The 25,527-nt window shown below is 38.4% G+C and overlaps 5 protein-coding genes across 6 annotated transcripts; 2 read left to right on the top strand and 3 right to left on the bottom strand.

The window, feature by feature from the left end:
* The first annotated feature begins 1,408 nt into the window (after positions 1-1,408).
* On the top strand, positions 1,409-12,842 carry ppk9 (pickpocket 9). Its single transcript, XM_089262278.1, has 9 exons — positions 1,409-1,913; positions 9,152-9,349; positions 9,422-9,706; positions 10,087-10,323; positions 10,391-10,545; positions 11,220-11,285; positions 11,458-11,549; positions 12,167-12,272; positions 12,363-12,842. The coding sequence occupies exons 1-9, from the start codon at positions 1,423-1,425 to the stop codon at positions 12,470-12,472; spliced, it is 1,740 nt and encodes a 579-aa protein (XP_089118404.1). The 5' UTR covers positions 1,409-1,422; the 3' UTR covers positions 12,473-12,842.
* Positions 12,843-14,366: 1,524 nt separating this feature from the next.
* LOC108658107 (transmembrane protein 145) lies at positions 14,367-17,531 on the top strand. The gene is made up of 5 exons (XM_089262260.1): positions 14,367-15,309; positions 15,574-16,150; positions 16,211-16,281; positions 16,347-16,636; positions 16,696-17,531. Exons 1-5 carry the CDS (start codon positions 14,633-14,635, stop codon positions 16,944-16,946), a joined length of 1,866 nt encoding a protein of 621 aa, XP_089118386.1. The 5' UTR covers positions 14,367-14,632; the 3' UTR covers positions 16,947-17,531.
* LOC115564677 (uncharacterized) lies at positions 16,936-18,916 on the bottom strand. Its single transcript, XM_089262261.1, has one exon. The coding sequence runs from the start codon at positions 18,780-18,782 to the stop codon at positions 17,571-17,573; it is 1,212 nt and encodes a 403-aa protein (XP_089118387.1). The 5' UTR covers positions 18,783-18,916; the 3' UTR covers positions 16,936-17,570.
* A 385-nt stretch (positions 18,917-19,301) lies between these two features.
* Positions 19,302-25,521, bottom strand: HPS4 (Hermansky-Pudlak syndrome 4 protein). 2 transcript variants are annotated; one of them, XM_089262259.1, is made up of 7 exons: positions 25,357-25,521; positions 22,726-22,960; positions 22,412-22,654; positions 22,259-22,353; positions 20,650-22,195; positions 20,354-20,589; positions 19,302-20,294 (listed from the first exon to the last, which is right to left on the bottom strand). In XM_089262259.1, the coding sequence occupies exons 1-7, from the start codon at positions 25,365-25,367 to the stop codon at positions 20,126-20,128; spliced, it is 2,535 nt and encodes an 844-aa protein (XP_089118385.1). In that variant the 5' UTR covers positions 25,368-25,521; the 3' UTR covers positions 19,302-20,125. The 2 variants fall into 2 exon arrangements, with proteins under 2 accessions (XP_089118385.1, XP_089118384.1); XM_089262258.1 differs by lacking the exon at positions 25,357-25,521 and adding an exon at positions 23,034-23,379.
* Positions 23,955-24,619, bottom strand: LOC115564679 (uncharacterized). Its single transcript, XM_089262262.1, has 3 exons — positions 24,486-24,619; positions 24,308-24,423; positions 23,955-24,251 (listed from the first exon to the last, which is right to left on the bottom strand). The coding sequence occupies exons 1-3, from the start codon at positions 24,513-24,515 to the stop codon at positions 24,005-24,007; spliced, it is 393 nt and encodes a 130-aa protein (XP_089118388.1). The 5' UTR covers positions 24,516-24,619; the 3' UTR covers positions 23,955-24,004.
* Positions 25,522-25,527: the final 6 nt, after the last annotated feature.

Below are 25,527 nucleotides of genomic sequence, written 5' to 3'. Positions count from 1 at the left end.
TTATAAATATATGTATATTCTATAATATGTGTTAATATGTCAGCTTAATCTGTAGTTTTATGTGCCCAGCTCAAGTACAACAAAATCTGTTTTTATTGACTTTAAAAATATATTAAGTACTTTTATTATGACTTAAATTTGTGCAAGTCTTGGGGAATATGTAAAACTAGATTTATATATATTAAAAAAAAATAAATTAAAATAATAATTAAAAAATTGAAATACAAAAAAAAAAAAGAGTTGCAGTTCTTATATGCCTATCTACTATTTATGTTTATTAAATATTTACATATTTATTTCAGTGTTTAAATAAAAGTTTATGAAGAAAAACTCTAGAAAATATATATGTATGTATATATTTAGTCAATATTAACAAATATATTAATAAAAAAAAAATTTAAAACCTAGCAACTATATGCCTATCATATATCTACTATATAAATTCACACAATATCTTCACAAACAAATATGAAGCTTTGTACAAACAACTTGACTATATACTTATTTAATATTTGAAAATTTGTTACTAAAGAAAAAAAAATGGAAAAAAAAATCTCATTTATGCCTGCTATATATATATCGACCTAATTAAATTTTCATAAAATAGTAAACACGAAAAAATGGAAAGTGAAGCTCTTATACGCCTATCATATATCTTCTTCCATCATTCAATATTTAAATTAATTAAATATAAATAAAGAAGCTCTGTAAAATCTACTCCTATCATATATATACAAAATATATGTTAATTAAATATTTACAAAATAGTAATACAAACAAACAAAAAATCTGGAAAAACTCTGCTCTTGTGCTTATTATATATCTAACATACAATACGAGTATATTTATACATATATATATTTAAATTTTAATTTAAAAGAGAACAAAAAACTTTAAGAAACAGCTCTTATATCTTTATCTTATATACATATGATGATGAAGGAAGTTAAGCAGATTATGAATTATTGATTATGTTTATAAAGTCATATAGCTGCGAAAAATAAAATAGCACCACTTGCAAATGCAAAGTCTAAGAAGTTCTCCTCTATATATATAATAATATATATGTATATAAATATAATAATAAATAACAATTAGTTATTGCAAAAACTAAAAATTACCATCTTTGAGGTAATGTAACGTTTTTATATATTTAAAAAATATCTTAAAAAGCTAAAAAAAAAAAAAAAAAACAAGTGGTGCTATTTTATTTTTTGCAGCTGTATAAGAATACACGAAGAATCGTTGAGCCGATTACACTTAAATATAATGCAAAACTTTATAAGCTAAATTAATAATCTATAATCTGCTTAACTCCTTTAGCTAAAAGTATTTATACTAACAATTTTCCCCTCTTCTCTTACAGATTTTCCCTCACTTATCAGAGCATACCAGAGCAGCCCAGACCACGCCCACATTAGTATGCCGCAGGAAGAGAAGCAAAGCTTGAGTCCGAGCACAACGACAAGTTGGACAGACAGCGAAGACTCGCGCACAGCATCCACCGCCTCGCTGGTGCAGCAGCAGCTGAAGAGCACGCCACTGAGATCAGGCTCTCGTGTGGGTCCGGGTCTGCTGCTCTTTCCGGGCACAGCGCAGCGAGCCGACCAACGGCGGGCAGCCAAAGAACGCCAGCTGGAAAAGCCAGCAGCGCAGGCTAGTGAGGGGCATGATGCATCGCTCAATCGCCGCAAGCCGTACAGCATACGCAGCTTTCGCCGACCGCCGCTCTGGCAGCCGCCGGCCATCAAAGCGGAGGCGGAGGCGACGCTCAAAGAGGAGCAGCAGGAGCAGCAGGTGGCTCCACTGCCCTATCTAGCCAAGCTGCAGGCCTTCATCATAGAATTTCTGCAGGGATCCTCGATACATGGCTTCATCTATTTGGCCAAGTTCGGTTTGAATTTCCTGGAACGGTGAGTTTATGTAGAGTCCAGCTGTGTTTCGATTGTCTTGCTCTAGCTGTGATTCAGTGCCTCATCGGGGTCTCCTGCTGCGTGTGACGCAGTGAAGCTATAGACGAGAGGCTCTGCTGGCTTTGTAGTGGAGGCAATGGAACTGAAAGGGCGCTTCAATTTCATTAAATTCAATTCATGTTTGAATCTTCCATTTAGAGTAGTGAAATTCATCTGGGCTTAGGTTATAATTAAGTTAGTTATAATAGTTATATAATAGTTATTATGGCTGCACGTAACAACTACATTGAGCTTTGCTCAACTCATAATATCTTCTATAGTCAGAGTTTAGGAAGTATGGAAAGTATCCTACTATCGATATTGGTCGGTAGTGCCATTATAGGGATACTAAATATTAAAATATTAAATATGAAATCTATATTCATTTAAAGAAAAGAAAATAAGATAAATAAAAATATAAGAAGTCCAAATTATACTTAAAAAAACAATAAAAGAATAATAGAAATAAATAATCAAAAGAAATATAGGGATATTAAATATTAGAAAATATTTATATTCATTCAAACAAGAGAAAATAAAATGGATAAAAATATAGGAAATCCAAATTATACTTTAAGAAATAAAAGAGTAATAGAAAAAAAGACAATCAAAAGAAATAAATAATAACAAATAATAAAGAATTAATTAAATTAAGTAATTAAATTAACTAATAATAATAATAAAGAATTTTATTTATAAATAATAATATAGAAATAAACAACAACAAAATAGAAATTAAAATATATAAAAAAAAATTAAATTGAAATAATTAAACTGTACATTCTAAAAGAAAAAGAAAGGTACTAACATGAAAAATAAAAAAGCAGTGAAAACTATATTTAAAGGCCGCCAGCCTCTAGTAATAGAATAATAGAAATAAATTATCAAATGAAATACAAAATAATAATAATAATTAATAACAAAGAATTAATTAAATGAAATAATTTAATCAATAAACAATAATAATAAAGAATTTTATTTATAAAAAATAATAAATAAATAAACAAACAAAAATATAAATATAAAGAAATAAAAGAGTAATAGAAAAAAAACAATAGTAAATAAAAAATAATAATAATTATTAATAAAGAATTTTATTTATAAACAAGTAAGAAAGCTCTAGTCGAGACTGCTCGACTACGAGATCCCCTGAACCCTACAAGCAACTGATATTTCAATAATAATTAGCACCCACACACGCACTCATGCAAACAAATACACGCACACACACACACTCACATATACAGGCGATTTCGCTTGGGTTGCGCTGCAGTGTTGGCAATATTAGGAGAACTTATTTGTTGAATAATTTAATTTCTAGACGTACGATCGTAATGAAACTTTCAGAACGTAATCATAATGTTAAAATGTATGTGTATACCGAATCACAAGTCTCTAGTATTTGATATACGACTTTTACAAAGATGAGGGTGAGGGGGTGGATTTAGGGGTGGGGGGTAAATTTTAACAAAAACCGAAATTGTATGACATGCGTCTTAATATACATTTTAAATTTGGAGACTGTAGCTTGAAAGATGTAGGAGATATAATTTTTTAACTGATCTTCGATAAGGTTTTTTATCGATAAAAAAGTATCGGAATGAGTTATCGTTTTTTAGTGATAAACTCGATATCCGCGTGATATATACGGACATTTTAAAAAAAAGTTGAAGTCTCTAGCTCTTATATCTTCTGAAATCGACGCGTTCAAACATACGGACAGACGGACGGACAGACAGACGGACAGGGCTAAATCGACTCAGCTCGTCGCCCTGATCAAGAATATATATACTTTGTGGGGTCTGCCACGCCTCCTTCTGCCTGTTACATACATTTTAACAAAACCATTATACCCTGATTTCCCATTTTCAATGGGTTCAGGGTATAAAAAATAATAAATAAATAAACAAACCAAAACTATAAATAAAGTTAGACAAAAAAATTAAATTGTAAACAATTAAATTGTAAATGCTAAAAGTAAAGGAAATGTGCTAACATAGAAAATAATCAAGCAGTGAAAACTGTATTTAAAGGTCGTCAGCCTCTAGCTTCTGATGGTGCCTCAATGCTCAATGTACTCAATGAAATAAAGTAGAAATCAAATAACATAGAATATAATATAAAGTCCAAGTTGTATAGAAAGACAGTCACTCTCTAGTTTCAGACGCTTCATCAATGCTACTTCCAGTAGACAAACATTCCCTATCCCAGCATTCACTCCGAGTCCTGGCTATACCTTGGCAGAACTCGGTCAGAAAACGCATTGCTATGCGGCAATGGGAACTGAATAAGTTACTACCTAAACATTTGTACTTGCTGATTTTTCTACATTTTCCTCAATCTCTTTGCCCTTTAAAAAAAAAAAAAGTAAAAGCTAACAAACTTTTTTAATTAGGCCCACAATTGAGCTACCTCCCTTCCTCTCCCTCCCTCCCTCTCACTCTCCCTCCATCTCTATTTCGCTGTTTGCTTTCTTACACTGCCAAGCACTTTCGTCCAATAAATTTCCTAATGAAATTAAACTAAAGGCCAGAAAACTAAAATCTCAGAGCAGAAACTTTCAGCCGAGTTTAACATTTCGTTGCGGGCGCTTTCGATTGCTAGGCTTCAGGCCTTCAAGTGAAGGGCTTAAATTGTGGCACGTTGCACGTGCAGCCGATTATAATTCCGATCTCGCTGCCATATGCCCGGCTAACCCAACGGCAGCAGTGCGTGTTCCTAGAAGAACTCTCTGACGGGCCAACACACACACGCACACACACACACATTCGACTGCATAAAATTAGACATACACATCTTTCGGGCTGGTGGGCGTGAGGCGGGGAAGTAATATTTTTTTTTTTTGTGCTGCTGGAATTTGTATTTGTTGTATTTGGTGCGAGCGAAGCGGCAATGCAATAAATCCTGAAAACTGACATGACATGACAAACAGGATTACACGTGGCTTGCCTGGCAAGGCTTAAATTGGTAACACACTCCATTCCATACGGCACTCGAGGCGAGGGCAGGTGGGTGTGGCAGCTGGGAGCTGGGCATGTGGCAAATGTTGGCATAACGAAAATGGACCACAGTCAGCCAGCAGCTGAGGGTTAATTAGTGGATAACATAGCCCAGACTTTAACCAAATCTACCCTGGCCCCTCTGGCAAAAGCTCCGTTACAATTTCAGTGTTAGTTTCCTGCCCGGGAGAGAGTGACAGGTGGTGCCTTTCCCCCCACCCCCTGCAAGCTAAGAGCTGGTGTGCAGCACGCAAAACTCAACTCAGCTCAGCTCGGCTCTAATTAATACCATATATCCCCAACCAGCAGCCCCACCCCGCTCCCCCTAACGCCACGCGACTAAATGATTTGTGCTGCCCACAAATTTATTTATTCATGCCCATTTTTATTTCTGCACTTCAGATTGATTTATTCGCATTGGACGGCAAAAGAAAAGCCCAGAAATTAGGATAGATTAAGGCAGGCAGGGTATAACTGACTGTCATATATACTCTACTCCAAGGGTAATTAAATATTTTAAAGTGAAGAAAAAGCAACTTTAGTTGATTTTAATAAATTATTTAGTTTTTATTATATTTTTATTGCATTAGTAAAATCATTAAAATTATTATTATTATTGCATACAAATAAAACAAAATAAATATTATAAGCTCAACTAATAATAAAATATTTTAATTTTAAAATATTTTAAAATGAAGAAAAAGCAACTTTAGTTGATTTTAATAAAGTATTTAGTTTTTATTATATTTTTATTGCATTAGTAAAATCATTAAAATTATTATTATTATTGCATACAAATAAAAAACAAAAAAATATTATAAGCTCAACTAATAATAAAATATTTTAATTTTAAAATATTTTAAAATTAAGAAAAATCAACTTTAGTATTTTAGTATTTAGTTTTTATTATATTTTTATTGCATTAGTAAAATCATTAAAATTATTATTATTATTGCATACAAATATAAAAAAATATATATTATAAGCTCAACTTAACAGCAAACAGGAAAACTAAAAAAAGAAAAAAAAAATAGAAATCCTTCACCTATTTAGCGCTGCGTGGCGAAGCATTCAAAGAAATGTGTAACGCATAATATTTTTGATTTAAATAACTGTGAAAGGGGGGCTTAAGTCTTGCAGTGGAAATATTTCAGGTGAAATATGCATAAATCGCTTGAGTCTGTGCTGCTGCTGCTGACATGTGATAACCTCAATTTCGAGCGAAGCAATGGGAAACTGGGAGAGGGGGGGAGCCCTGGGGGGAGTCATGCGACTGCATAATCCGCAGCCGGAATCAGAGAACGAACTGCGAATGCAAAATACGCAAATGCATGTGCAATGCGGATGCCGTTTGTGGAGAGGTTGCCAAATGTGGCAAAAGTATTGGTAAATGCATTCCGTTTTTTTTTTCTACTTTTTTTCTATTTTTTTTTTTTTTGTGGCATTTCAGTTCAACAATGGCTTAAATGCAAACAAAAATAGTTTACTTATGTCTGAGAGCTATTGAACCTACGGCGGGGATATGAGAGGAATAGACTTAAATATATAAGGGCAGAGAGGAGTTCTAAAAGACGAATGTGTCTTAGCTTTCAGCTAAAGTCTAATAACTTAAGAGCTGATAACCCTAATTTCTTGATGTGGGATTGCTCCTCTATAATAATAATAATAAATATTTCTTTGACTATTTTTTTTTTTTTAGAATTAAAATCTAGCTAGTTTTATATAACTTAAGGCCTTTCTCTTAATATATCTCTATACATCTGCATCCATATATTACGTATACATTTCTATTATTCCCTTTTTTTGTACACTCTCTCCCACACTTTAAGAGTTCCCCTCCCTTGCCGCATTCACGCACAAATTTTATTCATATGAGTGGCGCGAGTTGATGAAACAAAGCAAATCTCTGGCTGACAGAGAGACAGCCGGGCTGTCAGCCAGACAGATGAGGCGAGACTGACGTTATATGATGTCCAAACAATTTTAGCACGCAGACATTCTCTGAAACCATAAAAGCACCAACAATTCCAGCTCTTGTCATAAAAAAAAGGAACAAGGCGCAGAGTTAGGTATATTTATTTGGAGTATGCGTGGCTAGCAGATATCCTATACGAAGTTGTGCTGCTTCATTTAAATACCAAAAAAATACATAGTAAAATAAAATAATATTTTAATTAACCTATATTAAAAACTTGTATGGATGCAAAAAATTATTAATATATAATAATATATATTAATAATATATTATATATATATTAATAATATTATTATATTAATAATATATATTATATATATAATATATATTAAATATTAATATATTTATATTTATATGGAAACTAATTAAGTCTCATGGACATAGCATGTACTACAAAATTAATTTAATATTAATTGCTTTTTATTTATTTATTATTTATTTATTTTTAATATATATATACAATATATATTTATTATTATATTTTTTTTATTTTCTTTGTTTAATTTTAATGTATTAATTTTTTGTTTAATAAATTATAGTTAATTATTTAAAAATGAGTCAAATAACCTTAATTTTTTAAAATATTTTTTAATTCATCTATTTAATTATTTCTTTTTATTTATTTATATTTTTTCAATAAAGTAAATTAATTATTGAAAAATATGTCATATAATTAGTTTTGTCTGTAATAGTTAATTTATTAATTTTTTGGATTTATTTTATTTATTTATTTTTGGTTTATTTTTATTCTATGAACCTGAAGAATTCCGAATTCTATATTCATTAAATCAATCAATTTATTTGTTAATCATAACAAAAAAATAAAGTAATTTTTAAAAATCCTTTATTGTTCCATAATTTTTAAATTTATTTTTGTTTATTTATTTATTTATTTTTAAAATTAAAAACAAATATTAATATTACTTATTTAAAATTTCTCTATCTAAATGGGATATTATTACTTAAATACTATTTAATTCCCAATTTCAAATATAGTACATACTCCATATACCCCTTTCCAGCCAGCTAGGAAAACCTTTCCAACCACGCCATTCAAGTGGCGAATTTCCCAGACAATTTCAAATTAGAAATGATTCGGTGCAGTAGCGGAAAATTCGTAGCATTTTCATGGCGAACTGTTTGAAAATTAAAAGCCAAGTAGCTGTTACAGCAATGAAGTGCCCACACACTTATGCATGTATATACATGTGTGTGTGTGTGTGTGTGTTAGTGTGTGTTGACAGTGCTGAAGGCTTTATGAGCCATTGCTGGCGTCAAAATGTCATCATTGTGCGGTGCGGCACTGGCAAAGCGAAAGGGAGATGTTTCAAGGATTTGCCGGCTTTTGTCAGACTTGTTATGTCCACACTCTCTCTCTCTATCTCTCTCTCTCTCTCTCTCTCTGTCTCTCTGTCTCTCTCTTGATCTGTGTGTGCGTGTGTCTTGGTGCTGCGTCCATTTTGGCTGCCGTCGGTCGCACTTGCAGCCAAACATAACATCAAAATGGGGCGGGCGCCTGCTAAAGGGTTGCCACTGCGTCGCCAGCGTCGCCTCTCGTTCATTGACTCTTCCCTAACTTGGCCATAATTCTTCTCTGTCGCATATTTCGACTGATGCTTACAAAAATTTACACGCAATAGATTTTTATGTGCATTCACAGTATGTACACAAAAAATAAAAAAAAACGAAAGATTGGAACTCAAATGCAGGTCTAGGAGCTACCCTGGATGCAAGCTCAAACTGGAGAGGTTTACAGGGGATTTTACTTAGGATAAATATATACAAATGCAGATAAGACTAGAGGTAGCACTACTTGAAAGTACTTACCTCTATGAAATATTCACAGAGAGAACATCTAAAGCTGATTGCTATGAAACTTTCATGTAAAATTATATGATATGAGATTAAAACTTGAAATATTTGTGATCTGTATAGATTATTTATATATTTATTTATCTATGAAAGAAATATGAACATATAACTTGTATATTAGACAGATCTTATGCATACATAGATAATATATAATAAATAATTTATAGATCATTGTATAATAGAGCAGCTCTCCTAGATTCTCTTAAAACTTCACGTACCATCAACATTTGTCTACCTTAACTTCTACAATAGAGTTCACACAACTCACATACCCCATTTTCAATCATTTCCAGGGGACTCTATACGACATACATATATCATTTTCGTATTTTTTGTTCGTTGATTTCTTTTAGCATGCTCTGGTTCGCCTTCATCTGCGTGGCATTGTTCAGCATCATCTCGCTGAGCCAACGCACTTGGCAACGTTTCCAGACCTCGCCCATGGTCATCTCAATGGATCGCAATAAGCTGGTGTGGAACACCAGTTTTCCATCGCTCACCGTGTGTCCGCACAAGCGCATCGATGACATCAAGCTGGAGGACTACATAGAGTAAGCCTGAATATATATCGAATATACATATATATATTTATTTAATATGCACTTCTGTCTCATCGCGCATAGGGCGCACAGCGAGAAGTTCGTGGACGAGGATGATAAGGAGTTCTTCCGGGATTTTATTATCAAACTTGCGAGTCTCACATACGACAACTTGGAGACTCTGCCATTGAACAAGTCGTACGGCATCGACAGCAGCGACTACTTGAGCTTGCTCTATGAGCTGAAATGGCCCTTCGAGCCGGAAATCAGCAGCGGCGCCGCTGTCAAAATGTTCATCTATGAGACGCAAACGGAGTTTGGCATTTGCCACTCCGTCAACTCACTTGTGGCACGCTACAATACCTACAAGTGAGTGAGGAAACAAAATGGTTTAGGTCCTGTTCCTGCAGTTTAAATAGATAATCCTTTAATTTTCGAAGTGTGACTTTGTTGGGGCTTTTCCTTAGGGATCTTCAATTAGTCAATGCGACATTTCAGCATTTAAAGATCATTTAGAAATGTTGATTTCAGAACAATGTGTTCCTTTAGCTGTCCTCCTTTATCTGTCTTTTATCTAAAAGGTCTCAGTTTACATGCCCAAAAATATTATATTATATTATATTATATAATATAATATTATATTATATGATATTATATTATATTATTTTATATTATATTATATTATATTATATTATATTATATTATATTATATTATATTATTGTATGTAATATCTATTATATTCTGAAAGATATTGGCGCTCTGGCGATTGGAGCCTTTTGGATCATGGCGATCGTGTCACAGTGCATCCCCTCGATGGCGAGATCTATGCACAGATCATCAATCTATCGACTGCCTACGATGTTTACTTTCACGGCGCTGGCGATGTGCCGAGCATATCGAAGCAGCGCTACACCTTTCCCGAGAGCGACTATACAACGGTGGAGCTAATTGCGCTGGAGATCTACACGAACGAGGATGCCAGAGCGTGAGCATGCACGACCCCAAACTGCATTTACATATCTATATATTCTCATATTCGTCTCCTCGAGCAGCTTTAACACGAAGCAGCGCAAATGCCGCTTTCAGTATGAGGCCGACGAGATGCAAACGGTGCCCATTTACAGTTTTGGCCTGTGCCTCTCCGAGTGCCGCATGTTCTTCGCTCTGCGCGTTTGCGGCTGTGTGCCGCACTTTTACCGCAATATTTGTAAGTAGATTACTCATTCCTCTTGTCGAAATGGGCATATTGGTTTTGTGCATTAAATGGATACAATTTAATATATAGGCTTGTCAATATTTTCATTCGAGATTTGTAGCCAGAAACTATAGAAAATATTTTTATTTTATTTTTTATTACTTTTATTTTTCTTTAGAAATGTAAATAAATAGTTATACAATTTTATTTTATTTATACATAAACAAAATTAATTCAAATACATTTAAAATTTAATATATGCTTAAACAAACTTTAATTAACTTGCTTCATTTATGCAAACAAAAACTAAAACTAGCTTAGGGTATTTTCTAGTCGCGCCTTTCCTACCAAACACGCAACATTTTATTCAATTGTTAATTTTTTGGTGTAATTATAATTTTGAGTTTGTCATCACGCTCATATTTATCATCATTCCTCTTCCCGTTCCCGTTCCTGTTCCCGTTCCTGTTCCCGTTCCTGTTCCTCTTCCTGTTCACGTTCTCGTTCACATAGTTGCACTTAATTGGTCCCATTAAGTTTAACTTTTATGTGTCAACGTTGACGTCGTTATCGTTGTTGTCGCTCTGCATTTTTCTCATAAAATGTTTAAATAGTTCCACTTGAAGTTTCACGACAGACTGCCGTCTCGCTCTCTCTCTCTCACACACTCATTCTGTCTCTTTCAGTGCGCAATGGCCGCCGTTTGCCAATATGCGGTTTGGAGGGCATCGGCTGCTTGGTCAAAATTAAACGTGAGCATTTTTTGATAATCCTCATCGCACATGCAAATATTTGGCTTCATTTCGAATCGATGGCAGAAATTTCATCAAGAAATATTTAAGCATTTACGTGACCGGCCTTATATATGTTGTGCATTCGCTTAGAACACTTATAGTTCTAACCATTTTCCATTCTATTTTATAGGCGAGATAATCTCACTAAAGTCGGATAAATACAAAATCAATTGCAATTGCTTGGCCAACTGTGATGATTCCAATTTCTTCGTGCAGTCTTATGTAAGTAGTAAAACATGAAAAAAAAAACTCAATAATAAAGCCCCTTGGCACTATTAGGTCTTACTTATATACATATATATATATATATATTTTTAATATATATTTAATTATTTTAAATGATATCCTCTTAATATCCCACTTCTGCAACAGCTCTCTTTGAGCCTCATTCCAATGTATTTTTTTTAGTATTTTTCATTAGTATTTCAAAATGAAATTTAACAGTGTTTGCAGCATAGGCGCCATCTAGCGGTCATTAAAGCAGGAGCGCGATGCTCGTTTGCCGGCAACGTCTGCTGCTCTTAGCTCTGGCTAAGGTTTTGGCCATTTTGCCGTGAACAAGCATTGAAATTGTTGACCGAGACCGTAAAAAATAATAAGCACAAAAGTTGTTTTGCCAGCGAACGCCTTGAAATATGCAATTATTTCTGTTTCAGGCCGCTTCGGCAAAAAGCGCTGAAAAGTTTTTTGTTTAACTTTTCTTTTTTTTTTGCACAGTGTGCAGCGAAAGTTTTTACATTTAATAATAATTTCAGTTTACTTGACTTGTTATGCTGATGTTACCATTTCAAATGCTACTCTATTTATCCGACTCTTCCCCCCCTCTCTCTGCCTTTTAGAGGTCCCGCGTCTGGTTTCTGGGCGCTAATCTACAATGGGGCATTATTGATTACCCGAAAATGCAGCTACGTCGCGATGTTCTCTTCTCCTTTGCTGATGTTTTGGGTAAGTCTTACAAATATTTCCCCAACTACCTATTTGAATTAAAGACTAACTCGTTTTTTTTTTTCTTTTATGTTTCTTTTTTCACAACAGTCTATATTGGCGGTTTGGTTGGCTTCTTCTTGGGCTGCAGCGCCTTGAGCTTTACGGAAATCATTTACTTTTTTACAGCCCGTTTGGTGCGACGCATGTTTTGCAATTAGGCTGGAGTACAAATGAATACGAATATTATTATTTATAAATACAACTACATTTGGCAATCAGTAATAAAAATAGATTTTCGCAAAGGTCGACAAATATCTGCGACTGAGCCCCCTTAGCTAGCTCTAATGCTGACCCCATTCAATCTGTCTATGGGCATCGCGCCGCTCGTCGTTTGGCATTTCAATGAACTCTCTCTCTCTCTCACTCACTCTCTTTCTGTCTGTCTGTCTGCGTCTCTGTCATTGTCTGCCATTGGGTCTGAAGTTAGTGGACTTCGTCAACAAATTAGGCGTATTTTTCTCTTTTCTGCTAACCTTGTCGATTTATATTGGAAATCCCTACGACAACAATAAGGACTAGCAGAGCTACAGTCGGTATTGCTCGACTAGAAAGTACCTTGAAACAGCATAGATATATTTCAAATAAATCGTATTAGTTCATCATCATAATTATCATCTTTATTAGCTCATTATCTATCAAATATTCCATATACTATATCAGATTATCATTATGATGATTATCTCTCATCAGCCAAACCAATCCACCCCCTTTCATCATTCACAACAAGTACAGGGTATAACAACAGCCCAGTCACATTTCGTATTTAATATTTTTGTAGTCTGCTCATTGAATTGTTTATTTTGTTTCTCGGGTCCCATGAAACATTTGCAATAAATAGTTTTTGCTAACGAGGCCAACTCTGGAAACGGCCCTCGTTACACATTTCTCACGACTTTTGTTGTTACACATTTCGCACATATGAATGAACCCGAATTGTAGCTGTCAACAATGCGATGGGAGAGTTAACTTTTCGTTCGCAATTCACAATTCTTTTCGCCTCGTCATCAATAATGAATTTAAGATGCGCAAAGAACTCCAGTACTATTTGGACAACAAGAGAAACACGTAGCCAGCCGGAGCCACCCTTAAGCCGTACAGCATGGAATCACAATAGAATATTCTGTATTTTAACAGATTTTAATATTTTTTTATGTTTTTTTTTATTCAGAACAAAATCAAACCCTTCACGCTCCCTTTACAGCAATCAAAGCTCAAAGGAATTGTCAACGTGCAAAGCTCTTTTGCACCTTGACAGAACTTCCGCAGCATCAATGGCAACCGCAATCCATGTGGGGATTGTCGCCACCGACGCATGCATTATACATATACATATATGTACATACATATACACATTCATATATTTATGGAAAAGGGGGATGCCCGCTTATTGGCCGCTGCAAAGAAGAGCATTGAGAGGGGGCGAGAGATGAGGGAGAGGAAGCGGCAATTCCGGACACTGCAGACTTTGAAGTTGGCATTGCATAAACGCCAAAGGGTAGCATCATTCTCTTTCCGCATAAATTTTAGAATTATTGAAATTTATTGTTGAATTGCCAGCGAGGAAATGGAGGTGATGGAACTGGAGGAGGAGAGGTGTTTGCCTGTGGCTAATGCGGCCATTCAAGAGGGTGCAATACATCACTCTACTGATGACCCTTATTGTTTGATAATCGCATATTACGACAGCAATTTGGAATTTATAAAACTAAAAAGGAGCTTCAACCTTAAAGACGTTAAATTGTGCGATTATATTTCTTGTGTGCACAAAACGCCATCTATGGCTCATTCCACATCTACCCTCGCACAAAATAAATTGGCTCAACTCGCTACAACTGCAGTAATTCGAAGCATAGATGTCACTTAACGAAAACTAAAAATCAACTGTTTCTAAATTCTAAGCACAGCAACACTATATTTTCGCCGTCTTATCAAACTGTTATTAACATTAACATTATCGTTACTTCAAACTTCTTTTCTGTTCTGTTATGGATCTATTAATTTAAATTGTGTGCCTCAACTAATCAATTACGTACATTTATACGAAACTTAACAAATCTACACAGTTCAATTGTAGTTTAAAAAACTTTATTTTATAATATACATAATTCGATATATCAAATTAAAAGCCAATGTCTTGAAAGCGTCCGCGTTGCCGTTAACATTTTCGCCAATGTTATGTTTTTCTGGGTGGCCACAACTTAACATGTTGGCGTGCTGTCCACTTTCGCGAAACAATTGACAAAGAAGAAGACAAACAGAGCAAAACTGAGCAAAGTGGAAGTTTCCACAAACAAAACTAGCTAACAAATTCGCACAGAATGCACAAAAGTGCGCCACCTTGGCAGTGTAATTGCACTTCAGGTGCCACGACAGCAGCTGATGAAAAAGCAACACTCGCTCGCAACGCTGGCAGCATAAAAACAAAAACAGTGATAAGGTCTGCAATGTACGCAGCATCATTATCAGCTACACCACAAGCAGCAGCAGCAGCAGCAGTACCACCCCCCGCCTCCCATAACATACAATGGCTGGTGCTATTGGTGATGCTTGCGCTGCACACACCGCCGGCGTCGACGACACACATCAGCGGCGAGTTCCACACGGCCGACTTTTTTCAGTTCCTCATCAAATTTGGCTTTCAGAAGGCCGATCTGCCCACTCCGCGCAGTCGTGAGTCCTATGGCTATATATTCGGCAATGTGACCTCTCCGGACAAATACAGTGCGCCCGTCACGCTCGTTGTGCTGGACAAGTCCATGTTTGTCGACTTCTACAGCAATCGCAGTTTTCGCAATAGGGAAAGTGCCTGCTCGCGCATGTTCGCACGCCTGCAGCACGTTGTCTACGATCCGGATTGCAATCCCCAGGGTAAACGGGACTTCCTACGTCGCGTGCCCTGCCCGCACAATAAGCTGTGCATCGACGAAGATGCACCGTCGAATGTCATTAGCGGACATCAGTTTACCTACGTTATAGACTTGGAGGCGGAGCCACGGTGGGTAGAAAGCCTAGATATTAGCCATTATCAATTGGCTGATAAGCGACGACAGCTTATCAAACAATCATTCTAGATATGTCCGCAGCTACTTTTTTAATAGCAATGAGATTGTTTTCTCTGTTTCAGTTTGTTATTTATTTATCTATAAAACACAAAGAGTGAGATTGCTGATTCATTTTAATCAGCACTTGAAAGTATATCGAATTTCCCATTGCTTGTCTCAATGTCCTCTCTCTCTCTCTCTCTCTCTCTCTTTTGCAGCTTTTGGTATGTGGCATTGGTGGCATGTTATCGCAATCGCAGCACGTGTGAGTGGCATGCCCACGAGAACTTCGCCCGTCTGAGCAATCAGAGCAGCAGCCTGCTCACTACTCTGCAGTACGACATCAACTTGGTGAATGTGCATCCGAATAACTCGGCCGCACATCCGCTGACCTATCAGTATCCGTACGATCAGCAGAATCTGCTGGAAATGTATCTCATCTTTATGTTGGTCTACATTGTGCTGCTGCCCATGCAAATCTATGCTGTGCGTCGCCAGAAGCATCCGGTGACCAAGCTGTTCACGCTCAGCCTGGTCAGTGAATTTGTGAGCTTGGCTTTGATTACGGCACATCTGATTCGATATGCGGCCAATGGGGTCGGAGAACCCAATATGCAGGCGGCTGGCGATGTTCTGGACATACTCAGCCGCACCACATTCATGTTGATTCTATTGCTGCTGGCCAAGGGCTGGGCGGTGACGCGGCAGCAAATCAGCCGCACCGGCTGGATCATATTGATGTCGATCTGGGTGCCATATTGTGCGTTCCACATATTTCTCTACATATGGGATCGGGTAAACTCCGAGAAATGCATTCGAATATGTTTCTTATTATTAAAATGGATTCTGTTTCAGACGGAAGTGGACATCATATCCGATAGCGATGAGTACCAGAGCTGGCCAGGCTGGATTGTTTTGATACTGCGGTGGGTTGCTAATCAAAACGATTTCTATTTAAAATCGGTTGTTTATAATCTATAGTACTCAACAGAACTTCGTTCATGATGTGGTTTCTCTATGAGTTGCGTAATACAATGAAGTATGAGCACTCCAGCAAGAAGCTGGACTTTCTATTGCATTTGGGCGCCTCCAGCTTGGTGTGGTTCATCTACCTGCCCATTGTGGCCATTGTGGCGTTGCAGGTGAGCCCCATGTGGCGGTACAAGCTGCTGCAGGGCATCACCAACTCGGCCGACTGCATGGCCTACTGTGTAATGACCGGACTGCTGTGGCCCAATCGTGCCGGGCAATATCTATTGCTCGCGGGCACCAAATATGCGGGTAAGTGCATAGATTAGATCGATCCCTATAATCGACTCATATGGTTTTCCCCTTGTCAGGCATGGATGAGCTAGACGAGTTTAACGAGGCGCCGCATATAGTGCGCGAGCGCGAACGCCGTCGCAATTCGCCTCCGGATGACATATCCATAGGCACAAGCAGCGCAGGTGGCGGCAGTGTCGGCGGTGGGCGTGGCATGGTGCTGTCCACGAGCATTCCGCATTCACTCAATGGCGATTTGCTGGAGGGGGAGGATTTGAATGCCGAGTTACTTACTGATCTGAACAAGAATAGTCATATTGTGGCATAGTTGGTCAGATATTAGAACCTAAATCAACGGCAGCAACGGGTTAATTACTAAGCTTAGTAGTCAAATGTGCTAAATTGAAGAAAAAAAAACAAACAAACAAACGCCAGAATGTTAATCATACTACACACACACACACACCTACATATATATTATTATATACTATTTACTTACATATATAACTAGATGTAATCCATATAGTTTTTAGCAGCCTACAACGAAGTTAGTGAGAGTGCAAAGTGCAGCAAAGATTGTTGTGTGATTTATCTAATATGCTTACAATTAAATAATTAGTTTCGTTCGCAAATTAAGCAAGACCTTAGAGATACGCATAGTTGGACAAAGAAAACGCTTGAGAATTATTTCATTGTGGTACCATAAGATAACAATTTTAATTATTAATATTATCATAGGCCCTATATGCATGAACGACATTATCATCCGAAACAAGCAGAAAAATATGAATATTTTGATAAGAACAAATAGTAAAATAAACAATAAGTCAATGGAAAAAATCACTACACAGAAAACTTTGAAATGAAAGCGAAATAAATCAATCATTTTTCGATAAACATAGTGAACCAATAATAGATTATTTATTAGGTAAGATTCTTTTATTTACTACTACTACTCGCTACTACTATCGGAGTAACGATACGTGTTCCCCAAGGTGTCAGAATTATTTGACATATCGGACATGTTTTCATAGTCCTCGGATACATTACACAAAGGTTTAGGTACTGGCGGCAAAGTGAAGCCCTCACATGCATTGGCTTGGCTTTCTGAGTCATACAGTGCCAGCACTTCCGTATTCAGATGCATCTGATAGCCCTTTATAGCTTTCTTTACCAGTAACATTGTCTTCTGGCTAAACTTCGGCAAAAAGTAGGCGCGCTCATCAGAAAGTTCGGACTGCTCAATGATGTGCATTATATCGTACTTGGCCTCGGTATCGAGCTCACTAAACTGCTTCCGAATGAGCTCACGTTCTATGGGGTCAATGGTATTCGGATCGGATGTAGGTTCGTCTTCTTCGGAAGAGTCTGGCATATAAGTTTGCGAGCAGAGACCTTCAGAGATTATCTGGGCGTTGATCAAAATCGGCAAGAGACGCTCACAGTAGCCAAGCTTCTCCTTCTGCTTCACACGACGACGAGAATTAGTCAGATTCTTCTGGAGGCTTTTGATCGTATCATTGAGGGTATCGATCAAACCATCCTCCCAATCAAACGGCGGCATCCGGCACTCGCGCAGACTGTCATAAAGCTCATCATATGCATTATGAGCACCTTTGTAACCCTTTTCTTCACGAATTTGACTGGATTCGTAATCGTATGTGCCCTGAATACGCTTGTTATGTTCCTTGCAATACTTGAGGATGTTGTGCAGCCGTGCATCAAAGTCTTCCAGGGTCTTGAGATTCTCATTGTTCAAGGCTTCAACCATCGGCAACCATTTTTCGGCAAAGAGCTCTTGTGCATCCTGTTCCAGCTCGTCGGTTTCCTCCCGCACCTTCCTCAATCGACATCGACATTGATGCTTCATCAGAGACTTTTCCGCCACCTCCTTACTTAAAGGCACCTCGGCACCCTGCGGCATCCTGTCGTACACCTCCATGAATAGCTCTTCCAACTCTTGCCCGTTGCGATAGACAAGGGAGCCAGGCATATTGAATTTGAAGCAATTGCTAATCACAAGTCGGACGTCGTAAACCAGCTCATTGACGTTATGGTAGTAATTATGCGTAACTCGCTTAATGATGGTCCCCATATCCATGGGATTCTCGATGACTGCATAATAGCTGGGCACCTTGAGGAGCTTTGTGTCGACCGGCTCCATGAAAGGCAATGAGAAGTCATGATGCGGCAACTCTTCCAGAAGATACAGTCTAAAATGGTGTATCTTATTAGTGTACACCCCTGCCTTACCCGCCGGAGGCACAAAATTCGGTTGGATTGAAGAGGGCAGCTTGATGCGAAGCGTTAGTTGTTCCCTTTGTTGCGGCTGTAGAAGGTTAATCAAATGCAAAAGATCTTTCAACAGTAGCACATGAAATTTCCCAAAATGTTCACACTCACCATTTTATTTTCGAAAAAAAAAATTAATTTATCTCAGATATTTGATAATAGTTATTTTCTAAAAAAAAATTAATTTTTTTCTTGATATTTGATAATAAGCAAATATGAGAATTTCTCTTGATTTTTACTGGCAAGTGACACAGGAGAATTGACACTGACTCTGAGAGAATGAATTCCTTCCTAGGATACAATTTTTGTTCGATTTATCGTGATTTTCGATTTAGTGCGGTGCGAATTATCGAGACTCGACTGTATATGCACAGAAAATGATAATCCAGTATTTGGGGGGAATTTTAAATTTAATTTAATTTATTTTCATCTTTAAAACTCATGCACGTCCCATAATAAAGATCGTGATCTGATATCATTGATATTTATATGTATGTATGTATATTGCACAAATTGTGCTCTTTACTTGTATTCGTAATGTGATTTGGACTAAAGTTAACATAAAATCGCATAATATTTGTATATTGCACAGGTTTCCTAATTGCTGCAACTCCGTTAAATATACACACATACAATATAATATATATATATAAGTATTACTTAGCAATTTCTATACACATTGACGGCTTTTGAATTTAAATTGGCACTAAGATTCGTTTGCAAAATAACGTATACAAATATCTATATATGTATGTTTCTACAACTAAAATATAATATTGAAAACGAAATAACAAACATTTTGCAACAGAATCGAATTATAATTAATTAACATTTGCTGGCAATGTGATAAATATATATGTATGTATAAAAAGAAGAAACAAATAAGCTTTTGTACTTTTTGAAATGTAAAAAAACAATAATTTAAAAACTATTCAAATTTCAGCTAAAAGCCGCGTTTGCATTCACATATAAATGTTAATTAAAATATGCTTTGTCCTTACGCAATGCAAACACAGACTGAGATGGCAAAGTAAGTTACAGTTAGAACGGATGGCATTAAATTGGCTTTATGGTTGCATAGCAGCATCCACATTAGATCTGGACATTTATGTGTTTTTTGTTTTTTGTTTTTCATCTTTTTTGGCTAAGCATGCGAGTATTTTGTAATTTGTATTTTGTTGTTTGTTTTGTTTATGCATATGGTTAATCCGTAATCTACAAGAGCATGTAGGAATGATCACGTTCCAGACGCGATTTGGCGCGCATTTGAATGTTGCCAATGGGATCCGAGGGCGGTGGTATCCCATTGATTTGATGTGTGGGCTCCTTGTAGAAGAACTCGGTGCGCCCGCACTTGTAGCCATAAAAAACCGAGTCATGGGAGCTATAAAGATAAATCCAAATTCAATATTTATATTTTATTTAATGTTTCCACTAGCTTACCGAAGTATTAAATCGGTGAGTTGTTCGCTCCGTTGCTTCAGATCGCAGTGCATGCTCTCCAGCGTATTTAGCTCCAGCGGATTCCAGGGCCCATTGCGCTGCAGTGCATCCCACTTGGCATCGATGCACATGAAGCTATAGTTGCCACAATCGCGCTTATCGCCCTCCACATTAACGTTGAGCGTTTGATTCAATTGAGATTCCATGTGCGGAAATTTCGCTACGCAAATGTCAAACTGCAAAGCGAAATGAATTATTAGATAAGGATCAGCTTAAATATCAGCTGGACAGCTCACCATTTTCTGTACTATGTTCTGCTGAAAGCAGGAGCCCTCTTCCATTAGCAGCAACAATGTCATGTTCTGCTGCCCGCACACATAGAGCTCCGTGCGCTGCAGACCATCCGTCGAAGACGTTGCTGCAGCTGGCTGCGCATTGGAGAATGCGGCGAGAGCATCGACGGCATCTTCGCACTTGAGCGAGCTGCGACGCGGAAATCCTTTACTGCTCGTCAGCGGCGTCTGTATCTCAATGGGCGTGGTCTCGTTGAGCGCCAGCACAGAGAGCTTAGCCATGAGCGGTGTCAGGGGGACGCCAGCGCCTCCATTACGACGCTGGGCAACAATTGTCTCCACATTGCCGCACTCACCCGCTGACTTCAGAGGCAGACACATGGCCCGTTTATCTGACGGCGTCTTTGCTGTTATATTGAGATTACGATCGGCTGCTTCAGTGGCCTCCGAGGCCGATGCCTCGGCGGCCTGCTGTCTCATGTGCTCATCCAGCTTTTGTATTTCCATGTTGAACTCCTGAAATTCGGCAATGAGCGCCGCCAGCTCGGCATCCTGTGCGGCCTGTTCGCTGGCCACGCCCCACAGCTTGCGATACTGCTCAAGAAACTGTTGGAACAGGCTACGTGATATCTGCTGACCGTTGGCATTGAAAACCGGATAGGTGGGATCACTAATCGTACGTGAGCTGCTGCGCTCATCGTTCTCAATGTAGTCGGGAGATGCATCGGAGCTGCCATCGGCGTGACCGTTGCCATTGCGATTCTCATCGGTCTTGAAGCCTTGTGTGATGTGACCCAATTTCTTGGAAATGGCACGCAAAGCATCCTGCAAATCGGCTGAGGATTTGCGACGCGTCAGCTGTTTGTGCGGATTGCTGATGAAGTTCTGAAAGAACTTCTCCACATCTTGCTTGAGCGAGTTACGACGCGACGACGAGGCGGTTCCTGTTGCCACCTTGCCATTCGAGTTATGTGCATCAGCATCCTCGTCCTCGGGATTGGCGCAGATAGACATAACACTAGCAACCGGCAGCACCTTGTTCTCTGTCATTGGCGTATTGCAGACGCTAGTCCGGCCAATGAACTCGGGATAGGAGTCCGTTTCATCGAAATTGATGGAAGCTATGCCAGACTCGGGTAGCTCCTTGCTGTGCAAGCTCTTCAAGCGCAATGGCAAGTGGGTTGGCCGCATCGACTTCGGCCTAGCCGTCGGCAGCTCCGCCGTTTCCGACGTCGACGTCGCCTGCTCCTCCTCAGGTATATGGGTGAAGATAAGCGACTTATCGCGCTTCAGTTTACGCTTCGCATATTGGAATGGAAGTGACCCTTGGCCCAGCTGCGTGGTTGTCGTCTGAAGATTCTGCGCACGCTGTGCCTCCGTGACCAACTTGCGATACTGCTCCTGCTCCACATAGACGACCAGCATTTGCACGCCGTTCGGTATGTGAAACTGTTGCATGTTCAGCTGCTCGGCCGTTGTGCGCACATGACGCGGATCGGTAAGCACCAATTGTTTCGTCACCACATCTCCGAGCTGAGAGGCAACCACTCTGGGATTGACGGGGAGAGAGAGAGATTAGCAAGGCTGAAAAGTTGTTTACCGAGACACTCACTTGTTGTGGTAGAGAATGGCACCGCCAAGAATTCCCTTTGTTTGCTGACAGCTTTGCAGAGTCTGTATGGCCTCCAGGTAGATATGGCTGGCGGTCTGTGGGCGGGTTTTTGAAATGATTTATGAAGTTTGGTAAACACATTCGGCCACTCACCTTGGGCATACGCAACTTTGGCACATTCTGGAAGGTGTTGCCGTTGCGTTGAAGCATGGGTAGATATGTCTCAAATATGTGATACAGCTTCTCGTTGAGATTCCGGTTGTGCTGCTGGGCGGGCTGTGCATACTGATCGTGCAGCGACTGCAAGTCCCGATGGAAGAACTTTAGAAGTGAGCTCAACAGATTCGCCCGATGCTGCAGCAATTCGTCCCCAATATTGCGATCAGTGCCCACGGCCTGGAGAACGCAGGAAGAGAGCAAATAAATGAATGAGAAATGTAATTTCTGGACATTTGTGCCGGACATACCAAAGTGAAGCGGCCAAACTCCTTGAGCACGAATTTGCCATTCTGCAAGGCCAGAATCCGAGGCTTGAAGAAGCAATCTTTGAGGAAATACGAGGTGCCCATTAGCTGGCCACATAGGGCTACTTTCTGTGTGTCCGATACCCAGCTGGGATGGAAGTAGAGCACCGCGGCAATTGGATCATCTGCCTCGTCCTTCAGACACTCTGTGTCATACACAAACACAATCATCGTCTCTCTGTGGGGATAGTAGAAGAATTGATCAAGTATGAAAACCACTCTTACAGTTGGAGAGTCACTGCCAGTGGCACCTGTCAAGCATTCGGCGCTGCAGCTGCCGTAGCGTTTGTTTTTTCTGCTGCTGCTGATGATGCTGCCAGCGTTTGTAATTCGGTTTCCGCCACTCTTTAAACATTTTGCCAGAGTACAAAGAGAGAGGGGAAGAGAAACTCAAGCAATTGCTGGATAATTCATGCCAAAAGCTGCATCGTGGCGGCTTATCGGCTCCCGCACCACGTAGATGATAAGTCGGTCAATACACGAGTGCCACAGAAAGTCAACTGAATTGCCAGCCGACTGGCTGATAAATATGATATGAGGTGCCAAACAGCCGCGCAGCATTGTTTGATATTTTGCTCACGCTTCGCACAACGAACCGAGCAGGTGGGGAGGTAGTGGCTAAGGTGACGTGAGGTGAAATTGCTGTCTACTACGCCGTTAATTTACGATCTAACTAATGTATATGAATATCAGTTTGCATGCCAAATCAAGCGTTAATTATTTGAATGCCACTAAACTGTTTTGAGGGGCAAGTGTAATCGATAGCACAACCAACACAATTCAAATTCAATCGCCAAACTAATATCGATATGTGCTTATCAGCTAGCGTGATAGGAGACAGAGAGAAAGAGATTGAAATTTATTGCGGTAAGCTTCAGCATGTGTGAGGGTATTTGAAATTCAGCGTAGGTAAATTTGAGTGGTTATTTGCCAGTTATTCTAGCATACTTTTAGGCATCTGACAAAATATAATGTTCTATACGTGCACAAGTACCTAAAACAAGATCAGAGATAAGTCGTGGCTCTAAGAAATATATACACTAAGGCATAAAATAGTAGCATATGCATATATAATATACATTATAATGATTTTTATCCTTTGCGATATTCATTGTACGAATTTATTCCGGCTCAAGAAATATTACTTAGGCTTATTCATTTCTATAAATGAGCAGACTACATATTCATATTCATTTATTAAGTAAAGCGCTATACAAAACTTTCAACCGGCTGCTACCTTTAGAAGAGTTGAACTTAAAAGTATTCCATATATCGGTCTTTCGGGTTGGCTATTGCTAGTATATCTATACTTGGCCACATATCCATTAGCCCCCGCCTCGTAGGTAACCAACAAGGTGGCGCCTCGATCATCAAAAGCCTGATTGATTATGCCTTTAACTTCCGGCACACCTGCTGGAGTCAGTTGCACCGTCTCTTCGCGCCAACTTTTGCCATCCGGATGTCGTATGCTAAACAATCGATTCCATCGATTAGAAATATCGATTATATTTAAATTGAGCCATACCTCAACGTATATTGATCATTATGAGGCTCCAGCTGAAAGCCATTATCGCTTTTGATGCTCGGCACAATTGTGGTTGGTGCCGCAAGCGCTGCATGGACTACCAATGCCACAAAGAACTATGTACGATGCAAATTGGAATATTAATCCCGGAAAGAGTAAAGATTGGCCGCTAACTCACCGTTTTAAACATTGTGCCCCTTTTGCACATGCCACAATGGCAACTGACTTTCTCGACCGCAGCTTCTCATATTTTAAAGACTGAAAGCTGCGAAAACGAGTTTCGAATCGCTCTTAGCTATGAGTTAGCAAAATAAGTAAAAAACAAATCAAAACCTAATGATATGGCTTCGTATCCTCCCACCGAGGTATTATTCATCAGAATAGCTCGCCAAGCTTTTGATGAATAACTCATCTTGTCAAATTGAACCCGAACTCAAGAGGTGCTCGTTAGAAACTACAATTGAATGGCTTACAAGCAATTTTTGAAATATTGACACGTGACGTTACGACCCTGGAAATGCTGCCGTATTTACTTAGCCATTTCAAGTACATAATTAATTATCTTCGATTACGTGTTACGCCAATTTAATTTATATAGTGAATTCAGTGTCAAATAAGGGGTCTCGAGCAAAATATTCATAACTATATTTAGCAATAAATATAGTCAGTCTACCATGCCTTTAGAGATGATAATCTGACTTGTATATAATATATATACATACATAATTTTATAGTATCTGTTCTTATACTTTTGCTGAATACCGTTCGTTCTTATAATGCACACACATGCACACCCACTTTACAAGCCTACCCTTTGGTATGCTTATCAGCAGCTTATTATTGGTTTCTTCTTGGCATAATGCCGTATCTTTGTATTTGTGTAGAGACTGCAGCTCAAAACAAACACAGTGGAATACCCTCACATACACATCAGCAACACAACAAATACACGTACACAAAGTCAAAGGCACTTGCATACACACATACCCACGCACTAAAAATTCACCGCAGTTTTTGTATTATATCTTTTTATTAATGAATGCACTTACTTTGACGTCATTTTGGTTATGAAATATTCGTGTTTATGTTCAAGTGCCCTACACTTTATAAATTGAATGGATTCATTTTAAGGTAAATAACTTTACACTTCTCATTATCGTTTCGTATGTTTCTCTGCGGGGGTGGCTGGGCTAACAATATCGATGATATATCGTTAACAT

This window comes from Drosophila navojoa, chromosome 5 (genome assembly GCF_054131105.1).
Source record: "Drosophila navojoa isolate 15081-1374.11 chromosome 5, UAZ_NAV_1.0, whole genome shotgun sequence".
NCBI lineage: Eukaryota > Metazoa > Arthropoda > Insecta > Diptera > Drosophilidae > Drosophila > Drosophila navojoa.
This window is presented reverse-complemented; position numbering and strand designations above follow the sequence as displayed.

Excerpts from the sequence above, each read along its gene's own strand:
- HPS4 (XM_089262258.1), bottom strand. The coding sequence starts at position 23,137 with ATGTTTAAAGAGTGGCGGAAACCGAATTACAAACGCTGGCAGCATCAT. Across the intron at positions 22,196-22,258 it reads GCCATTCTCTACCACAACAA|AGTGGTTGCCTCTCAGCTCG; the intron begins GTGAGTGTCTCG and ends CGTCAATCCCAG. Across the intron at positions 20,295-20,353 it reads CTCACCGATTTAATACTTCG|CTCCCATGACTCGGTTTTTT; the intron begins GTAAGCTAGTGG and ends TTATCTTTATAG.
- LOC115564677 (XM_089262261.1), bottom strand. The coding sequence starts at position 18,782 with ATGGAGCCGGTCGACACAAAGCTCCTCAAGGTGCCCAGCTATTATGCA.
- LOC108658107 (XM_089262260.1), top strand. The coding sequence starts at position 14,633 with ATGCACAAAAGTGCGCCACCTTGGCAGTGTAATTGCACTTCAGGTGCC. Across the intron at positions 16,151-16,210 it reads TTCTCTACATATGGGATCGG|ACGGAAGTGGACATCATATC; the intron begins GTAAACTCCGAG and ends ATTCTGTTTCAG. Across the intron at positions 16,637-16,695 it reads CGCGGGCACCAAATATGCGG|GCATGGATGAGCTAGACGAG; the intron begins GTAAGTGCATAG and ends TCCCCTTGTCAG.
- LOC115564679 (XM_089262262.1), bottom strand. The coding sequence starts at position 24,515 with ATGTGCAAAAGGGGCACAATGTTTAAAACG. Across the intron at positions 24,424-24,485 it reads GGGGCACAATGTTTAAAACG|TTCTTTGTGGCATTGGTAGT; the intron begins GTGAGTTAGCGG and ends CATCGTACATAG. Across the intron at positions 24,252-24,307 it reads AATGATCAATATACGTTGAG|CATACGACATCCGGATGGCA; the intron begins GTATGGCTCAAT and ends TCGATTGTTTAG.
- ppk9 (XM_089262278.1), top strand. The coding sequence starts at position 1,423 with ATGCCGCAGGAAGAGAAGCAAAGCTTGAGTCCGAGCACAACGACAAGT. Across the intron at positions 10,546-11,219 it reads GCACTTTTACCGCAATATTT|TGCGCAATGGCCGCCGTTTG; the intron begins GTAAGTAGATTA and ends TGTCTCTTTCAG. Across the intron at positions 12,273-12,362 it reads CTCCTTTGCTGATGTTTTGG|TCTATATTGGCGGTTTGGTT; the intron begins GTAAGTCTTACA and ends TTTTCACAACAG.